The sequence below is a fragment of the Hyla sarda genome, chromosome 12 (assembly GCF_029499605.1).
Source record: "Hyla sarda isolate aHylSar1 chromosome 12, aHylSar1.hap1, whole genome shotgun sequence".
In the NCBI taxonomy this organism is placed as follows: domain Eukaryota; kingdom Metazoa; phylum Chordata; class Amphibia; order Anura; family Hylidae; genus Hyla; species Hyla sarda.
The window spans coordinates 28770714-28787810 of NC_079200.1; the positions used below are offsets into that span (position 1 = coordinate 28770714).

Below are 17097 nucleotides of genomic sequence, written 5' to 3' on the forward strand. Positions count from 1 at the left end.
AATAGGCGGTGGGCATAAAATGGGTGGATAGATGTGAAATGGAGGCGATTGGACATGAAATGGGGGGGTTTCACCTTTTTTTTTTTTTTTTTTTTTTTTTTAATTATATCGCATTGCAAATCGCAATATTTAGGGCCAAAATCGCAATTGCACATTTTCCCCCATATCGTGCAGCCCTAATCTGTACTCATTAATTTCACATATTCCTGTGCTCGGGCTGCAAAAAACTTTGACTCCCCTTCCTACGTTCCCCCGTTGCTTCGGTATCGGCCTCACTGTTCTCTGCTGCGATCTTCATGCTGCTTCCTGGGGACGAGAACGTCACAGAGCCGTCAGCAGCGATGTCCCACCTCGGCCGATGATAGGCTGAACGCACTTTCATGTAAGGAGCATATATCAACATCATATTTAATCGTATTGACCCATAGAATAAAGAAAAAACATAAACATTTTTTTTACCATAAAGTGTACAATGTGAAAACAAAACAAATGTTTTTTACTGGAATACCCCTTTAAAGGTTTGAGCTGTTTCAAACTTTTACTGGGGAATGGGTTAATTCACTGATTTATTTTTACTTTTTTCACTATGCAATCTGTAGATTGAATACACTTATCAATGCTAAGCCATAGCATCGATCATTGTTATGGCACTTCTTAACTACTGCCTGCCATGGCTGGCTGCAGTTTAGAAGCAATGATCGGATGGCACGGAGCACGTTATGGGGCCTCCGGACGTCCTCTCTGCTGATCGGGACACCGCGGTGATTCTGATCAGCATACCTGAGCCAATCGGCAGTTAATTACAAGACTTTAAGACACCGCGATCAGCTTTGATTGAGAGGGAAGAGGTCTCGTGTTTCAGGTAGCATAAGTGATGACAGGTTTCCTTTTAAATGGGGGTTCTCTATAGACAACTCCTTTAAAAGTGGAATCATAGAAAAGTTTAATATAGAGCCCTAAAGTGGTTGTCCCTCAATTAAATGTTTAGATATTGCTGTTGCTTGTTATGGTTCATGTCAGAAGGTAAGATTTGGGGTGTTGGCTTCCTTTACCTGTGTCCTCTGCTTCTGATGCTCAATGCTCTGTTCTCTTTCAGCCTCTCTTTGAGAACAAGTCCGCAGTGGATAAAGTCAAGAAAGCTGATAACAAGCGCCTTTCTGTTGAGAGGATTTACCAAAAGAAAACTCAGTTGGAGCATATCTTGCTCCGTCCTGATACCTACATTGGCTCTGTAGAGCCTGTAACACAGGTGAGGATGAAATGTACTGTGACTGTCAGCATAAATGGATCGAGGTTTGACATGTGTTTAAAGGGGTACTCCACTACTAAACATCATTCCCTGTCCAAAGGATAGGGGATAAGATGTAAGATTGCAAGGGTCATGCTGCTTGGACCCCGTGCGATCTCTGGGCTTGCAGCGGTGGCGTCCAAAACGAGGACGCTTGCAGCTTCCGTATGTGAAGTCACGTCACGTGCCCTCCATTAATGTCTATGTCCTCCCATAGATGTGAATGGATACCTGATGTATTGAAGTGCGTATTTGCAGTATCTGTTATTCTACTTACTGGTGGCCATATAGATTGCACTTGACACTTTAATGTATCTATCCTCATTGATTTCTGTTCCTCGCAGCAGTCAGATTTTTCTCATTATTGTTGTCCTTATAAATGTTAACAGTCTTCAATAAAGATTAAAGGGGTATTCTGGTCAAAAACATCTTCACCCCTATCGAAAGGATAGGGGATAAGATGTCTGATTGCGGGGGGCCCGCCACAGAGACCCCCTACGATCTTCCTGCAGCAGCCCGCATTCTATGCGTCTGCAGTTTCGGAAACTTCTGAGTTTCCGAGACGGGGACATGACGTTATGCCCCCTCCATTCATTTCTATGGGAGATGGCGTAACGGCCACAACGTCCCCTCCCATAGACATGAATGGAGAGGGGCATGGCGTGATGTCACGTCCCCGTCTCGAAAGCCCAGCGGTGAGATGCTGCTGCAGGGAGATCGGGGGGGGGGGTTGAGGGTTCTAATTATGTTCTACAACTGCCACACTGTGCCCCTATTATGATACTGCCGCACACTGTGCCCCTGGTATAAGGGTATGTTCACACTATGGATTTGTAGCTGAATCTCCTCTGGCGGAAGATGCAGCCGGCGGCGGCAGTAGGACCGCGCGGTGCCTTCAGGTATTGCAAAACTACAACTCCCAGCATGCCTGTACAACCAAAGGCTGTCCAAGCATGCTGAGAGTTATAGGTTTGCAACATGTGGAGGCACCCTGGTTGGGAAACACTGTACTAGACCTTTTAAGGGGATCGACCGCTGGGTACCCCTCAATCTCTGTGCTGAGACACCGGCATTCTGAACACTGTATTCAGAAGGCTATGGTCGGGCGATCGTGGTTACGCCCCCTCCCATACAAAAAAGAGGGGGACGTGGTGTGACGTCATGACCATGGCTGTCCGAACCCAGCTTTCTGAACACTTTGTTCAGAACGCCAGGGTTCCAGCACGGAGATGGCAGGTGGTCACTGTGGCCAGACCCCCCATAATCAGACATCCTATCCTTTTGGATAGAGGATAAGATGTCTAAAGGCGAAGTAACCCTTTAAGAAACCAATTCTGTTGTGTAAAAATTTTTTTTTTTCTTGTAGCTAATGTGGGTGTATGATACAGAGGAAGGACTAAACTGCAGAGAAGTGACATTTGTCCCTGGCCTGTATAAGATTTTTGATGAAATCTTAGGTAAGTGTTTTTTTTTTTTTTTTTTTAAACATTACACATATTCTCCTATTATCTCCACTTGATTGTAGTCTGTTCTGCTGCCCAAATCACACATTCTTATGTGGAGGAGTTTGTCTGTGTTTAAATCCTAGTCATGATTTCTGTTTGTAACACAAACCACCAGGCATTGCCAGATCTGTTGCACAAAGCATGTCAGCAGTGTTTGATGAGCTCCATTGACTTATAATGGGGTTTTATTGTATCATGGCAGGAAAAAATAACACTGCATGCTTTGCTATCTTATTCCTGTTTAATGTGAAATCCGCAAATATAAATTGATGTGAGCAAAGTTTTAGATGGATTTAATTGCGTTTATGCAGAGCCTGACAAATCTACTATATTTCATAGCAGCACTTATTCTAGCTGAGCTCCACAGCTCCTTCTTTGGCTTTAATTTTTTTTTTCTTTGCAGTAAATGCGGCTGATAACAAACAGAGGGATCAAAAAATGTCATGCATTAAGGTCACAATTGACCCGTAAGTAGCTCTTAATTTGTGGCCTTTATGAGCAGTAGAAAGTATATTATGCAGAAAAAGAAACAAAATTTGTTTTGTGCAATTTTTTTCCATTGCAGAGAGAACAACATAGTCAGTGTGTGGAATAACGGGAAGGGTATCCCTGTTGTTGAGCACAAAGTGGAGAAAGTTTTTGTCCCTGCTCTTATCTTTGGACAACTGTTGACTTCCAGTAACTATGATGACGAGGAGAAAAAAGTTACAGGTCAGTGTAGCTTTATCCCCTTGATCATTGTTTGTTGTCTAAAAGTGTGGTGTATTTTAAAAGTTTACAATCTTCTACTGTGTGAATTAACTTATACACTCCTCAACATTGAAATTGCAATATTGATAAGGGAAAGTCATGGAATTATGAAAATTGTAAGATTGATAGACATGTTAATGATATGCATATGATAAAAATGGAAACAAAATATTAACCCCACCAGGACACATGGCGTACCTGGGACTTAAGGTACGCCCTGAACGTTTCCGTTCACCGTCTGGGGAGTCTGAGACTGGCAATTCTGGTTCAAACGGATCTCCAGTGACCGGGAAAAAAAGGGGTGAGTGGTGTTGTCTAAGACAGCACCAACCACCCTTTACCAGCAGGAGTGAGATGGCACTGGTGCCACCTCACGATTATCTTGATTCGTCAGCCAGATAGATTTTTTTGAACAGTGCTGTGTAGTTTCCGAAATTGAAGGGGGGTCCACTGTTCTGGCAGCACGGGGGCTTTGTAAACACACATGGCCCCTGACTTCCATTCCAACCAAATTCTCTTAAAACGCCCAATGGCACTCCTTCTCTTCTGAGCCCTGTAGTGCGCCCGCAGAGCACTTTACATCCACCTATGAGGTAGTTCCATACTTAGAAGTATTGGGGTTACAAATTTTGGGGGGTCTTTCTCCTATTACCCCTTGTGAAAATGAAACATTTTGGGTAACACCAGCATTTTAGTGAAGAACAAAATCTCATTTTTCATTTTCACATCCCACTTTAACGAAAGTTCATCAATTACCTGTAGGGTGTTAAGGCTCGCTGTACCGTTGTTACGTTCCTTGAGGGGTGTAGTTTCCCAAATAGTGTGCCATGTTGTGGTTTATATATATTTTTTTCTCTATTGCCTCCATTGGGGGGCACAGGCTAAGGGTGTATGCTGCTGTCTCTAGGAGGTGTGACACTATGGCAACCAGAAAAGTCAGCTCCTCCCAGCAGGATATACCTGCCTCCAGGCCACTGAGGTAGTCAGTTTAAGCTTAGTGTCTAAGGAGGTAGACACGGTCTGGAGTTCTCTCCAGACCAGGCCTTATGTTTTATTATTTTCCTAGTTATGGAATGTTAGTGTTTTTTTATTCCATTTTCTTTCCTGTTTTCAGGTGGGGACTCAGGAACTGCGGCTCACTGTTTCCCCATTGCGAGTGAGGGGGCACAGACATTGCGTATATGCGCTGTTCACCCCCTCTCACCAACGGTCAGCACCTGGGGTGGAACCTCATGGGTCCGGGTCCCCCTATTTCCTGTTCGCACATGGTAGCCTGGCATGATGCAGGTGACAAAGCTGGCTGAAGACTTCATGAGGTAAGTTCTTCAGGCTGAAGGTGAGTATTTTTCTCCCTTTTCTTGCATGTTCTAGGATTCTGCATCCTCTGGAGGCCCCCTACTTCAGCCCACTCCTCTTTATTATTTCCCTGACATGTGGGGAACCCATTCAGGAGGGAGGTAATGGGGATTTTTACTCAGTGGGGGACTGCACAAAAATCAGTGGTGTAGGACTGAGTTTAAGAGGGATGTTGTAGTCCCGGCGCCTTTTCACAGACGCAGTCACTGCTCGGGCATTTACTTTCGTTTCGGCAAGAACACTCAGTGAGTGCGGCCCCTATCTCCGGCCATATCGCGCCGGAACTCAGCCCTGCTCTCCTGTCGGCAGCTGCGGGCTGCCGGCAGTGTTTTTACTTTGTGTAGCGAAGACGCCATTATAGCCCGGCCATTTTCTTATCTTTGGCTGCGGGCTCTGGTCGGGTTTTAGCCCTGCCCACTCACAGCCGCGGGAATCTCTATTCTATTATGCAGCCAGTCTTTTTCTCTATCAGCGCTATGCGTGCGCAGAGGATGTTTTTTAAAGGCCAATGAGAAGCTTGATCAGAACAGCCGGGGCCCAGGTCCGGCCCCTCTCTTCTCATTGGCTAAGTGTTCTGTCTCCCTCTGTTTTTCTGTCTCTCGATGTGCAGTTCCTTTTGGATATGGCCGAGCCCGGAATTGTCTTTCCTTCTACGCAAATAGCAAGGGCCATGTCTTCTGGTAGGCACGGTCGCTCCCCTCATACGGCTAGCCGCTACTCCAACTTGTCCAAGGCGTCTCTTCTCCGGAGGACGCTTCCGTGGTCGCCGCTCTGGCTCCTCAGACCGCGTACCAGGTCAGTTGACCTCTTCCACGACAACCTCTCACGTTCTTCACCTGGAGAACTTGGGGTAAAGTTTCCGATTCGGCCTCTGATTCAGAGGACTGCACGGATATGTCAGACATGGAGCACTCATTGGTTTCGGCCATAAGAGACGCCTTCCATCTAGAGGACCCAGGCACTTTGGACATGGCTCCTTTTTATCGTGCCCAACCTCCAGGGCTACCTCACCTCGTTCCCAATCACCTGGAGAACTTGTGGATGAGGTTCTGATTCGGCCTCCGATTCAGAGGACCGCACGCATGTGCCTAATGTGGTGTACTCATTGGTTTCGGCCATAAGAGACACTTTCCATCTAAAGGACCCAGGAACTTTGGATGTGGCTCTAGAAGTCTCCTTTATTCGTGCCCGACCAGCACCCAAGACTTTCAGCTCTCGCGCTGAATTTTACGCCCTGCTGGCAACCTGACAAGAAGTTTCAGGACACAAAGAAGGTTCAAGCGCGGTATCCCTTTTCCAAGGACCTCATTGCTCGGTGGACCTACTCTCCAACTGTTGATCCGCCGGTCTCCCGCCTCTCTAAGGCGACTACCCGGCTGTTGGATGATGCGGCTGCCTTCAAGGATCCAGCGGACATGAAGGTGGAGACTTTGGCAAACTTTGCTTTTGAGATAGCAGGTTCTTCCTGCTTTTGCTTCTGCCTGGGTGTCAAAAGCCCTTTCAGTATGGTCTCCCAACCTTCTGGAGGATTTATTTAATCAAGCTCTCCGATGCTTCTCAGCTGGAGATTTTCTGTGTTCTGCTTCCATGCGCAGCCGCTGTGCTGCCTTTGCCACAAGCTACCTGGTAGCAACCATGTGGCTTAAAGCATGGAATTCCGACACCGCCGTCAGGAAGTGAGGCGACGGGTGGAAAAGAGTTCCTTATTACCTCTGGATAAGGCTCACAGAACCGCTTTCTGTCGGAAATCCTCCGCCTTCCGGTTCTGCGGACCTTTGGTACCACCAAAGGGTCCAGCCAGGTGCCTTCACAGGAAGAGGGCTTCCTCCTTCTGGACTTGTCCCTCCCGGAGGTCGGCTGTCCGTTCCGGCCGTTTGGCGGCCCCACCAGGCAACCGTAGGCCTTCCTCGGCCAGGAGGGTCGCCCCGACCCGCCGACCTTTCTCGGGTGGTTGGTCGCCTCTTACTCTTCCAGGTTGCCTGGACCACGCGCATTCAGGATCCCTGGGTCAGGGATGTGGTAGTCAATGGATACAGGATCAAATTTGCCTCCCTTCCTTGGGATTGCCTTTTTTCTTTCCTGGACTCTCCGGTTCCCATCTCTTGCGAAGGCAGTCCAGAGCACGCTATCCCGAATGGAGTCTCTGTTCGGTGCTGGTGTCCGTGGTTCTAGGGAAGTTTTCTTCGGTGGACATCAAGGATGCCTGCGTCCATACCTCATTGTTTCCCGGTCTTCACTGCCTTGCAGTTCCGGACGGTCATTTTTCATTGTGGCTCTCCATTTTGGTCTGGCCACCTCTCCGCGGACCCTTACCAAAGTCCTGGCGCCTCTGATCACCCTATTTACAGATAACAGTTGTTTCCGTAATTCCTTACTTGGACGACCTCCTGATCACAGCTTCAGCCAGGGCCCAGATCCTGGAGAGTCTTAGTTCAACCTTCAGACCTTATCTCGCTTCGGTTGGATGGTCAATCGGGACAAGTTCAACCCTCTCCTGGGGCTCCAGCCTCTGCCCGCTTTCGACTCTGCCGAGCAATTGGCTGACTCTTATCTAGAGTCCGACGGCTTCGACACCCTGCTCCAGTTTCCATTCGCTTTTGCATGGATGTTCCTGCCGTTCCTGGGCTGTGGTCTTCTCTGCTGGTCCTCAGTTGTCCAAGCCGAGTGGTCCCCACATCCGGGGGTGTTTACAGTGATCTGCAACCCCTGGGGTGCTCCTGGCGTGGACCACTGCTTGTCCTGCCACGACCGAAGCGTTCCTCTCTCCTATTCGGGCTTTGCCCTTCCTTATCTGTTTCCTCCCCTTCCTCTCTCTTTGGGGCCCTGTGGAAACTCACAGTAGGGCGTTTCCTCCTTTTTCATGACCCAGCCTGGCTCCGGCGGGCGTGGCATGTCGTCGTGGTCAGGTTCCTGCACGACTCCAGATTGCGCCTTCCTTATTTACCGTCTCTGCCTTGGATGGCGTGGCAGTTGAGACAGCGGTTCTGAGGACCCGCGGCTTCTCTTCCCAAGTGGTTTGCACCATGCTGAGGGCTCGCAGGCCTTCCTCTGCAATATTTGCCTCCATACCTGGCAGTCGTCTTTTCGTTGATGTGAAACTAAGCCCAGGTTTCTCCAGTCGTAGTTTTCCCTTCCGACCCCTTTCCAGTCGGGGCTGGCTCAAGGGTTGGCTTTTCAGCTCCCTAAAGGGTCAAAGGTTCGGCTCTTTTCCATTCTTTTTTTCAACGTTCCCTTGCATTCAATTATCATGTCCGAACCTGGTTCAGGGAGTTGCACAACTTGCCCTCCTTCTCAGTCCCCTTCTTTCCCTTGGGACTTACTCTTGGTCTTAGGTGCTCTAAAGGCGCTCCCTTTTGTACTTCTCAGGGACATTTCTCTTCGCCTCCTTCCCCGGAAGGTGGCGTTTCTTATTGCTCTTACCTCTCTTTGGAGGGCGTCAGAGCTGGCAGATCTCCTGCCGTTCTCCCTTCCTGGTTGTATACCAGGACGAGTTGTTTTCCGTCCAGGTCTGTCCTTTTTACCCAAGATAGTTTTGACTTTTTCAGCTCAATGAGGAGACAGTCTTACCGTCCTTTTGTCCGGTCCCTTTTCATCCCTGGAAGCATTTTTTTTTTTTTTTTTTTTTTCCACAACCTGGTTGTAGTGGGGGCTGTTCAGAATTATCTGTCTCTTTCCTTTCGTCAGTTTGACTCCGTTTTTGTTTCTCCGGAAGAGATTTTTTTAAGCTTACCGTAAAATCTTTCTCAAAGGATCCATTGGGGGACACAGCTCCCACCCTTTTTTTCTGGTGTTCCTATTTCCGTTATCTGTCAGGTGTGTTCAGTTGCTTTTTTTTGATTGCTCGCACAGTTTGTGGTTTTCTCTTGACCTGTCTGTCTTCTATTGCTCTGGGACTAAAACATTACCTCAGTGGCCTGGAGGCGGGTATATCCTGCTGGGAGGAGCCGACTTTTCTGGTTGCCATAGTGTCACACCTAGAGACAGCAGCATACACCCTTGGTCGGTGTCCCCCAATGGATCCTTCGAGTGAGAGAGAGATTTTACGGTAAGCATAAAACCTTTTTATTTTTTTTTATTTTTTTATTTTTTTTTTTTTTTTTTTTTGCTGTTCTGACACCATGGGGGCTTCCTAAAAGCAACATGCCCCTCAAAAACCATTTCAGCAAAATTCGCTCTCCAAAATCCCATTGTCGCTCCTCCCCTTTTGAGCCCTGTAGTGCGCTCGCAGAGCTCTTCACATCCACATATGAGGTATTTCCTTACTCGAGATATTAGGTTGCAAATTTTGGTGGGCTTTTTCTCCTTTTTTAATGGGTCTACAAGAACATGTTAGTGTAAAAAATTATTATTTTGAATTTTCTCCTCCATTTTGCTGCTATTCCTGTGAAACGCCAAAAGGAGTTAAAGGAGTACTCTAGTGCAGAGTATTCCTGCCCGGGCTGCAAAATAAATGAAAATGAACCATCACTCACCTCCCTGGGTTCCCGCGGAGCGCCACTACAGCTGATCGGTCCTCCGGTCCATCTCCTTCATACTTCCGGGTGTAACGAAGCATCACATGGCGCTCAGCCTATCGCCGGCCGCCGCGATATTCAGCCTCGGCCGGCGATAGGCTGAGCGCCATGTGATGCTTCGTTACACCCGGAAGTATGAAGGAGATTAACCGGAGGACCAATTAGCTGTAGTGACGCTCCGCGGGAACCCAGGGAGGTGAGTGATGGTTCATTTTCATTTATTTTGCTGCCCGGGCAGGACGGAGCAGGTATACTCTGCACTAGAGTACTCCTTTAACAAACTTGCTGAATGTCATTTTGAATACTTTGAGGGGTGCAGTTTTCTTAATAGGGTCCATTATGGGGTATTCGAACAGACCCTTAAATTCACTTGAAAACTGAACTGGTCCCTGAAAAATAGTTTTTGAAATTTTCTAGTAAAATTGTTCTGACAGGTACACTTTAAAGGGCTACTCCGTTGCAGAACATCTTATCCCCTAATCACAGGATAGGGCATAAGTGTCTGATCGTTGGGGGTCTGACCACTGGTACCCCCAGCGATCTCCTGCCAGACTCCCATAGAGCTAGATGGATGGCCGCATCGGCCACTGCTTAGTGCGGTGGTCGACAGTTATCAGTGCACGGAGAGAGAGACTGTGTACCGGGCAGAAGATTGTGGGGGCATCCCAGTGGTTGGACCTCCTGCAATCAGACTCTTATACCCTATCTCCTGGATCGGGTGTTAGATGTTCTGCAATGGAGTACTCTTTAACCCCTTAACGACGCAGGACGTATATTTACGTCCTGCGCCGGCTCCCGCGATATGAAGCGGGATCGTGCCGCGATCCCGCATCATATCGCGTCGGTCCCGGCGCTAATCAACGGTCGGGACCCGCGGCTAATACCACACATCGCCGCGATGTGCGGTATTAACCCTTTCTAAAGTGAAACTGAAAGTATCCCGGCTGCTCAGTCGGGCTGTTCGGAACCGCCGCAGTGAAATCGCGGCGTCCCGAACAGCTGATCGGACACCGGGAGGGCTCTTACCTGCCTCCTCGGTGTCCGATCGACGAATGACTGCTCCGTGCCTGAGATCCAGGCAGGAGCAGTCAAGCGCCGATAATGCTGATCACAGGCGTGTTAATACACGCCTGTGATCAGGATGAGAGATCAGTGTGTGCAGTGTTATAGGTCCCTATGGGACCTATAACACTGCAAAAAAAAGTGTTAATGAAGGTCATTTAACCCCTTCCCTAATAAAAGTTTGAATCACCCCCCTTTTCCCATAAAAAAAAAATAAAACAGTGTAAAAAAATAAATAAACATATGTGGTATCGCCGCGTGCGTAAATGTCCGAACTATAAAAATATATCATTAATTAAGCCGTACGGTCAATGGCGTACGCGCAAAAAAATTCCAAAGTCCAAAAAAGCGTATTTTGGTCACTTTTTATAACATTAAAAAATGAATAAAAAGTGATCAAAAAGTCTGATCAAAACAAAAATCATACCGATAAAAACTTCAGATCACGGCGCAAAAAATGACATTTTTAAACGTATAAATTTTCCTGCATGTAGTTATGATTTTTTCCAGAAGTGCGACACAATCAAACCTATATAAGTAGGGTATCATTTTAACCGTATGGACCTACAGAATAATGTGTAATTTTTACCGAAATTTGCATTGCGTAGAAACGGAAGCCCCCAAAAGTTACAAAATCGCGTTTTTTCTTTCGATTTTGTCGCACAATGATTTTTTTTTTCCGTTTCGCCGTGCATTTTTGGGTAAAATGACTAATGTCACTGCAAAGTAGAATTGGTGATGCAAAAAATAAGCCATAATATGGATTTTTAGGTGGAAAATTGAAAGGGTTATGATTTTTAAAAGGTAAGGAGGAAAAAATGAAAGTGCAAAAACGGAAAAACCCTGAGTCCTTAAGGGGTTAAATCTGTAAGGAAAAAAAACTATTCCTTTTTAAGGTGTCATTCCTTGCAGCTATGTAAGTGTCTTAGTTTAGAACATATGGTTTAAGGACAGGTACTCCCTAACTACTCCTAACACCCCTCCTGCCCTTAAAAAAAAAAAAAAAAATTCAGTGCTTTAAAAAGCTCTCTCATACCTTTCCCATTGCTCACATTGTGGGCGGAACAGAACAGACACCTAGTGGCTTTTTATTTTTTTATCACATTAAAAACATGTAAAGGATGAGAATTTTAGCAGCAAGTAAATAGCAAAGTGTCATATAATTACATAAGGATATATATATATATATATATATATATATATATATATATATATAATATATTTATTGAGTGAGTTAGGTGACAGGTACTCTTTATGCTGAAATAAGTAGTCAAGTAGGCCATCCTACTTAGGCTCTATTCACACTTTGTTTTTACACTACGGGTGCCTGATCCGGCTGGGAGAGGGGCAAACCGGGCTCTCCCGTACCCGGCTGGACCGGCGCTGAACTCAATTTACTTTAATGAGATGATCGGAGTCACAGTGACTCCGGTCGGCTCATATTTGACCTGTATGCGGTTTCCTGACCGGACCTAAAAGCGTAGTAAACTACGGTTTTAGGTCCGGTCAGGAAACCGCATACGGGTCAAAAATGAGCCAAATAGTCACCGTTTGACTCCGGCCGGCTCATTAAAGTAAATGGAGTTCAGCGCTGGTCCGGCAGGGGTACAGCAGAGCCCGGTTTGCCCCTCCTCCAGCCGGATCCCGTACCCGTAATGTAAAAACGAAGTGTGAATGCAGCCTTAGTGATTCACAGCTTTGTTTAAATTTGCATATCGAATGCTGCCAATAACTTAGTTGGACCACCCCCAAATCTATGATAAGAGATTTACCTGAATAATTGACAAGTTATCCTTGAATTTTCCCCATAAAACTATATATCAATCTTCCTTCCTTCCTCCTCGATAACATGATGCCTGCAGATTGGACTGCGTTTTTAATGTGACAGGTTCCCTTTAATTGAGCATGTTACTACTTATCTGTAATTTCATCTCACTCGGATACTATATTAAAGGGGTTGTCCAGAATTTTACTTCTTCTGAGGGTCTGACTGCTGTGATCCTCTAACGATGCATGGGGGAGGGGAGATGTTAGCCATCTTTGCATTCATACCTCCTTTCTCTCATCTATGCCATTGGTATTGTGTGCTCTTATCCTTCATTTGGAACTGATTGTTTTTTGACTAATTGTCCTTTATTTACAGGTGGTCGAAATGGATATGGTGCGAAATTATGTAACATCTTCAGTACAAAGTTTACTGTGGAAACTGCATGTAGGGAATACAAGAAAATTTTTAAACAGGTATGTGTTGAAAACACAAATGTAGCATTTAAAAAAAACTTGCATACCTCCATATGTTACACATTGATCTGTTGCTTCTATGCAAAGTTTACAAAAAGAAGCTTTATATAATCAATTTGGTCAGTGTATAAACCCACTTGTTGCTTCACAGCAACCTCTTTCAGGTGGTTCCCAACCCTAGCATGTGTAGCACTGACATCCACTACTTCTTTACATTGCACCACAGTTGCCACATGGGGAACAAACCAGCAGCCCTGCTGCCACACAAGGCCTCCGGGCCACCCACAGCAAAGTTATTTTATCCAGCCTTGTCAACCTGTACAAGTCTCTAAACTGTTCACCCGCACAAAACCCAAATCAATATACTGAGGGAGGCAGGTAAGTGCGGCGAGCCGGCTGCCTTGCGCAGAGCTGTGCAAAATAACTAGAAGAATAAAGACCTAAAATGCTGACAAATACTTTAATTAAAGGGACTCTGCATTTTAGTGCGGTTCACCTGCACTAAACACAATATACTGGGTTTGAAGTTCGGTTGAACAGCCTGTCAGGTTCACAATGTCATATTAGACATTGGTTGACTGGACTGTTCAAGCCTTAGGGTGAGTTCACACTACGGAATTCCGCGGTGTGAACTTAACATTAGTGTGAATGGGTCTCTGCGAGACCCGTTCACACTGCGGAATTTCCGCGGCGGACAATTCCGCCGCTGAAATTGTTCCGCACAAAGACAGAACATGTTCATTATTTGCGCTGATTCTGCGAGCACTGCATAGCAGTCAGTGGTGACGGCTCAGTGACCCACGGCCCTAGCGCCGAAGTACTTTCAGCGGCGGCCACCAGGCGAAATCTCTGCTCACGGAATTCAGCGAACGGAGATTCCGTAGTGTGAACGCACCCTTATGATGGTTATCACTGTATTTATTTCAATTTTCAAGTTTGGTAATTACTCATGTCTTTGTTCCCTTTTAACAGACGTGGGGCAATAACATGTCTATTGCTGGGGAGCCTAAAATCAAGCCTTTTGATGGGGAAGACTATACCTGCATCACTTTTCAACCAGATCTCAGCAAATTTAAAATGCAAAATTTGGACAAGGACATTGTGGCACTTATGTCTCGGAGAGCCTATGATGTGGCAGGAGCTGCCAAGGGGGTGAAGGTGTTCCTGAATGGCAAGAGACTGCCTGTAAGTTGTGCATTCACATATGTTCGTTATTCAAAGGCTTTTTTAGGTTGGAGCCACAAATCCTATTTATCACTGTGTTCTTTCAGGTGTCTGGCTTCCGCAGTTATGTGGAAATGTATGTTAAAGAAAAGTTAGATGAGACTGGTAACCCTTTAAAAGTCGTCCATGAATCTGTGAACGATCGATGGGAAGTTTGCTTAACTATGAGTGAAAAGGGCTTCCAGCAAGTCAGCTTTGTCAACAGTATTGCTACCACAAAGGTATGGTTTCCATATCGGAGGTTTAACCTACAAGAAAATTAATGGTTTGGCAATGGCTATAGTGATTTCTCTCTTGATTCTTCTCCTCAGGGTGGTAGACATGTTGACTATGTTGCTGATCAGATTATTGCCAAAATTATTGATGTTGTGAAGAAGAAGAATAAAGGTGGCATTTCAGTGAAGCCATTTCAGGTATGTCATTTGTGTGAGACATTCCCTATAAGGGTAGGGTCACATGTAACGGATCAGCGCATACCCCAGAGAAGCTGTTGCTTTCACAGGGCCAATGGTGTAATGTTGCCCAAGAGAGGTGTGGCATTGCATACCCCACCACATCTCTGACTGTTCATGACTCTGGATAAATGCATTTTTCTCTATCGGCTCCATTGGGGGACACAGACCATGGGTGTATGCTGCTGTCTCTAGGAGGTATGACACTATGGCAACAAAGTCTGCTCCTCCCAGCAGGATATACCCGCCTCCAGGCCCTGAGCTAATCAGTTTTAGCTTAGTGTCTAAAGGAGGTGGACATGGTCTGGAATTCTCCAGACCAGGTCTTCTGTTTTATTATTTTCCTAGTTGGGGAATGTGTTAGCTTTTTATTCCTTTTTCTTTCATCTTTTCAGGTGGGGACTCAGGAACTGCTCACTGTTTCCCCATTGCGATTGAGGGGGCACACACTGCTATAGCTCCGCCAACAGGGCACCCGGAGCTTACTGGAGGCGCGAATCGTCCTACAAAACAGCGCTGTGCGCGTGATGCAGGTGGCAGGGGCCAATCAGACTGTGCCCCTGCTCCATGCACGCCCCTCCGGCTATTGGCTAGTCTGTTCTCCTCTCTGTCTACATAGAGTGGAGTTTCATCACAGCAGCTGCCACAGGGGACATAGAACTGTTCCTCCCTCTAAACAGACAACTGAACTGTTAGTCTCCTATTTTGTATGTATGACATGTAATTCCAAAATGCCTGGTTCTGCTGAACCCACTCGCTCTGCCTGCTCCCCCAGACCCCCTAGCTCCCCTGGATCCTCTTACAATTCGGGTGGATTCGGCCACCCCTCCAGCCTGGGTTTCTTCCTATCCCAGTATATGGCTGACTTGACTAAAGAGAATTGAGAACCACAATTTTGCAAATGGTGGAGGTCAAGGGGTTGTTTACACAGTGCACTTTATGGTAAAACTAAATGTTCTCTTTATTCTTTGACTTTTTGGTCACTTTATTTTTTTATTTTTTATTGACCCAAAAACTTCAATTTTGGACGATGGTAAAATTTTTTCACATTTTACGCTGTTCAAAATACGCAATCATTAACACTATTTTAACCCCTTAACGAAGCAGGATGTATATTTACGTCCTACGCTGGCTCATGCAATATAAAGCGGGGTCACACGGTGACCCCGCATCATATCTGGTCGGTCCTGCCAAGTAAATGATAGCCAGGACCCGTGACTAATACCGAACATCATCGATCACAGTGATGCCTGGTATTAACCCTTCAGACGCGTTTAAAGTGAAAGTAAAACCTTCCCGGCATCTCAGTCGGGACCACCGCGGTGTCCCGATTAGCTGTACGGACACGGAAGGTCCCTAACTGCCTCCTCGCTGTCCGATCCCTGAATGACTTCTCCGTGGTGGAGATCCAGGCAGCAGCAGTCGAGCAGGGTAACACTGATCAATGCTATGCTATGGCTTAGCATTGATCAGTGTAAGAGATCAAAGTATTGCATGTTATAGTCCCCATGTTAACATTGCAAAAAAAAGTGAAAAAGTGTTAATATATGATTTAACCCCTTCCCTAATAAAAGTCTGAATCGCCCCCTTTTCCCATTTAAAAAAATATAAACATGTGGTATTGCCGCTTGCATGAATGTCCAAACTATAAAAGTATATCGTTAATTAAACCGCGGAGTCAATGGTGTGCGTGCTTTTGGCCACTAGGGACGACGGCCGTAGCTTCTGCAGCTGCGCTGCGATCGTGCGGTCGGTGTCTTTCTCTTACTTTTTGTTTTTGCCGGTGTGCGAGAAACCTTATTTAATAGAGACCATGGCTGCAGCCAGGTCTTCCTCTGCTGCATCCGAGAGTGTGGCGGAGCTCCTGCCCGCTCCTGCTACTAGCGAATTATTGCTGTGCGCACGCACCAGGGTGTCAATGATGTACCTATCAGCTCAGTGTGCATGCTTTGGGGGTTATTTTCCTCCAATGGGGTCTGTTCTGGGGCGGTGGCCTCCCCTGGGTCGGGCTGCTAGCTCCTCCGCTTCTTCTTTCTGCTCCGTGGACCAGCTCATTGCAGCTGCTCCTAGTCTTCTCAGCTCCGGCGTCAGGGCTCCTACAGACTGCCTTTTATGCTCCAGCTTGCTTCTCAGATCTAGCAGCGGGACACTGGGTGAGATTGGTCCATTTTATTTTTGCTTACTACGCATGAGAACTAAAAGCCTTGGGAGAGCACCAAAAAAACTTCTGGATCAGGATCCGAAGTTCTTGGGTCCTCCCAATAAAGTGTCCCTGATGGCTGACACCAATCGGTCCACCATTTTAGACACTGCGGAGTGGTCCTCATGATCCGATGTGGATTCTGACCGTCATCCGCTACTTCCCCTGGAGAGTGGGCACCTGCGGTGGTAGCCTGCGACTGAGGTGAGACCTGGAACGATCACCGAGGGAACGACCCCTGAAGAGATGACGCTGCCAGTGAGCTAGGGATGAGGAGCGAGACCAATGGGAAGAATATCCCGAATACGATACTCTGGAGAGGAACCAGATGCCATAATCTTAGAGTGCTTGAGAGCGCGGTGGAATAAGGGGGGGTTAGAAGAAACTGAACGAGACTCCCTGGGGGAAGTATGCAGGGAAGACCGCTCCAAGGCAGAAACTACTGATTTGGAGACCCTAGCCAGTTCAGAAATCGACTTGGTAAGGGAAGAAACCCACTCTGGGG

General features: G+C 46.6%; 1 protein-coding gene across 1 annotated transcript in view; it reads left to right on the top strand.

Annotated features, from left to right (window-relative positions):
• The window catches only part of TOP2A (DNA topoisomerase II alpha), a 78856-nt gene that overhangs the window by 11082 nt on the left and 50677 nt on the right, over positions 1 to 17097 (top strand). Inside the window, exons 2-9 of the mRNA XM_056547505.1 lie at positions 1097 to 1249; positions 2655 to 2745; positions 3197 to 3260; positions 3359 to 3504; positions 12619 to 12716; positions 13689 to 13901; positions 13988 to 14161; positions 14252 to 14353. Of these exons, the coding sequence (XP_056403480.1) occupies positions 1097 to 1249; positions 2655 to 2745; positions 3197 to 3260; positions 3359 to 3504; positions 12619 to 12716; positions 13689 to 13901; positions 13988 to 14161; positions 14252 to 14353 (1041 nt within the window). The remainder of the gene's footprint in view (positions 1 to 1096; positions 1250 to 2654; positions 2746 to 3196; positions 3261 to 3358; positions 3505 to 12618; positions 12717 to 13688; positions 13902 to 13987; positions 14162 to 14251; positions 14354 to 17097) is intronic.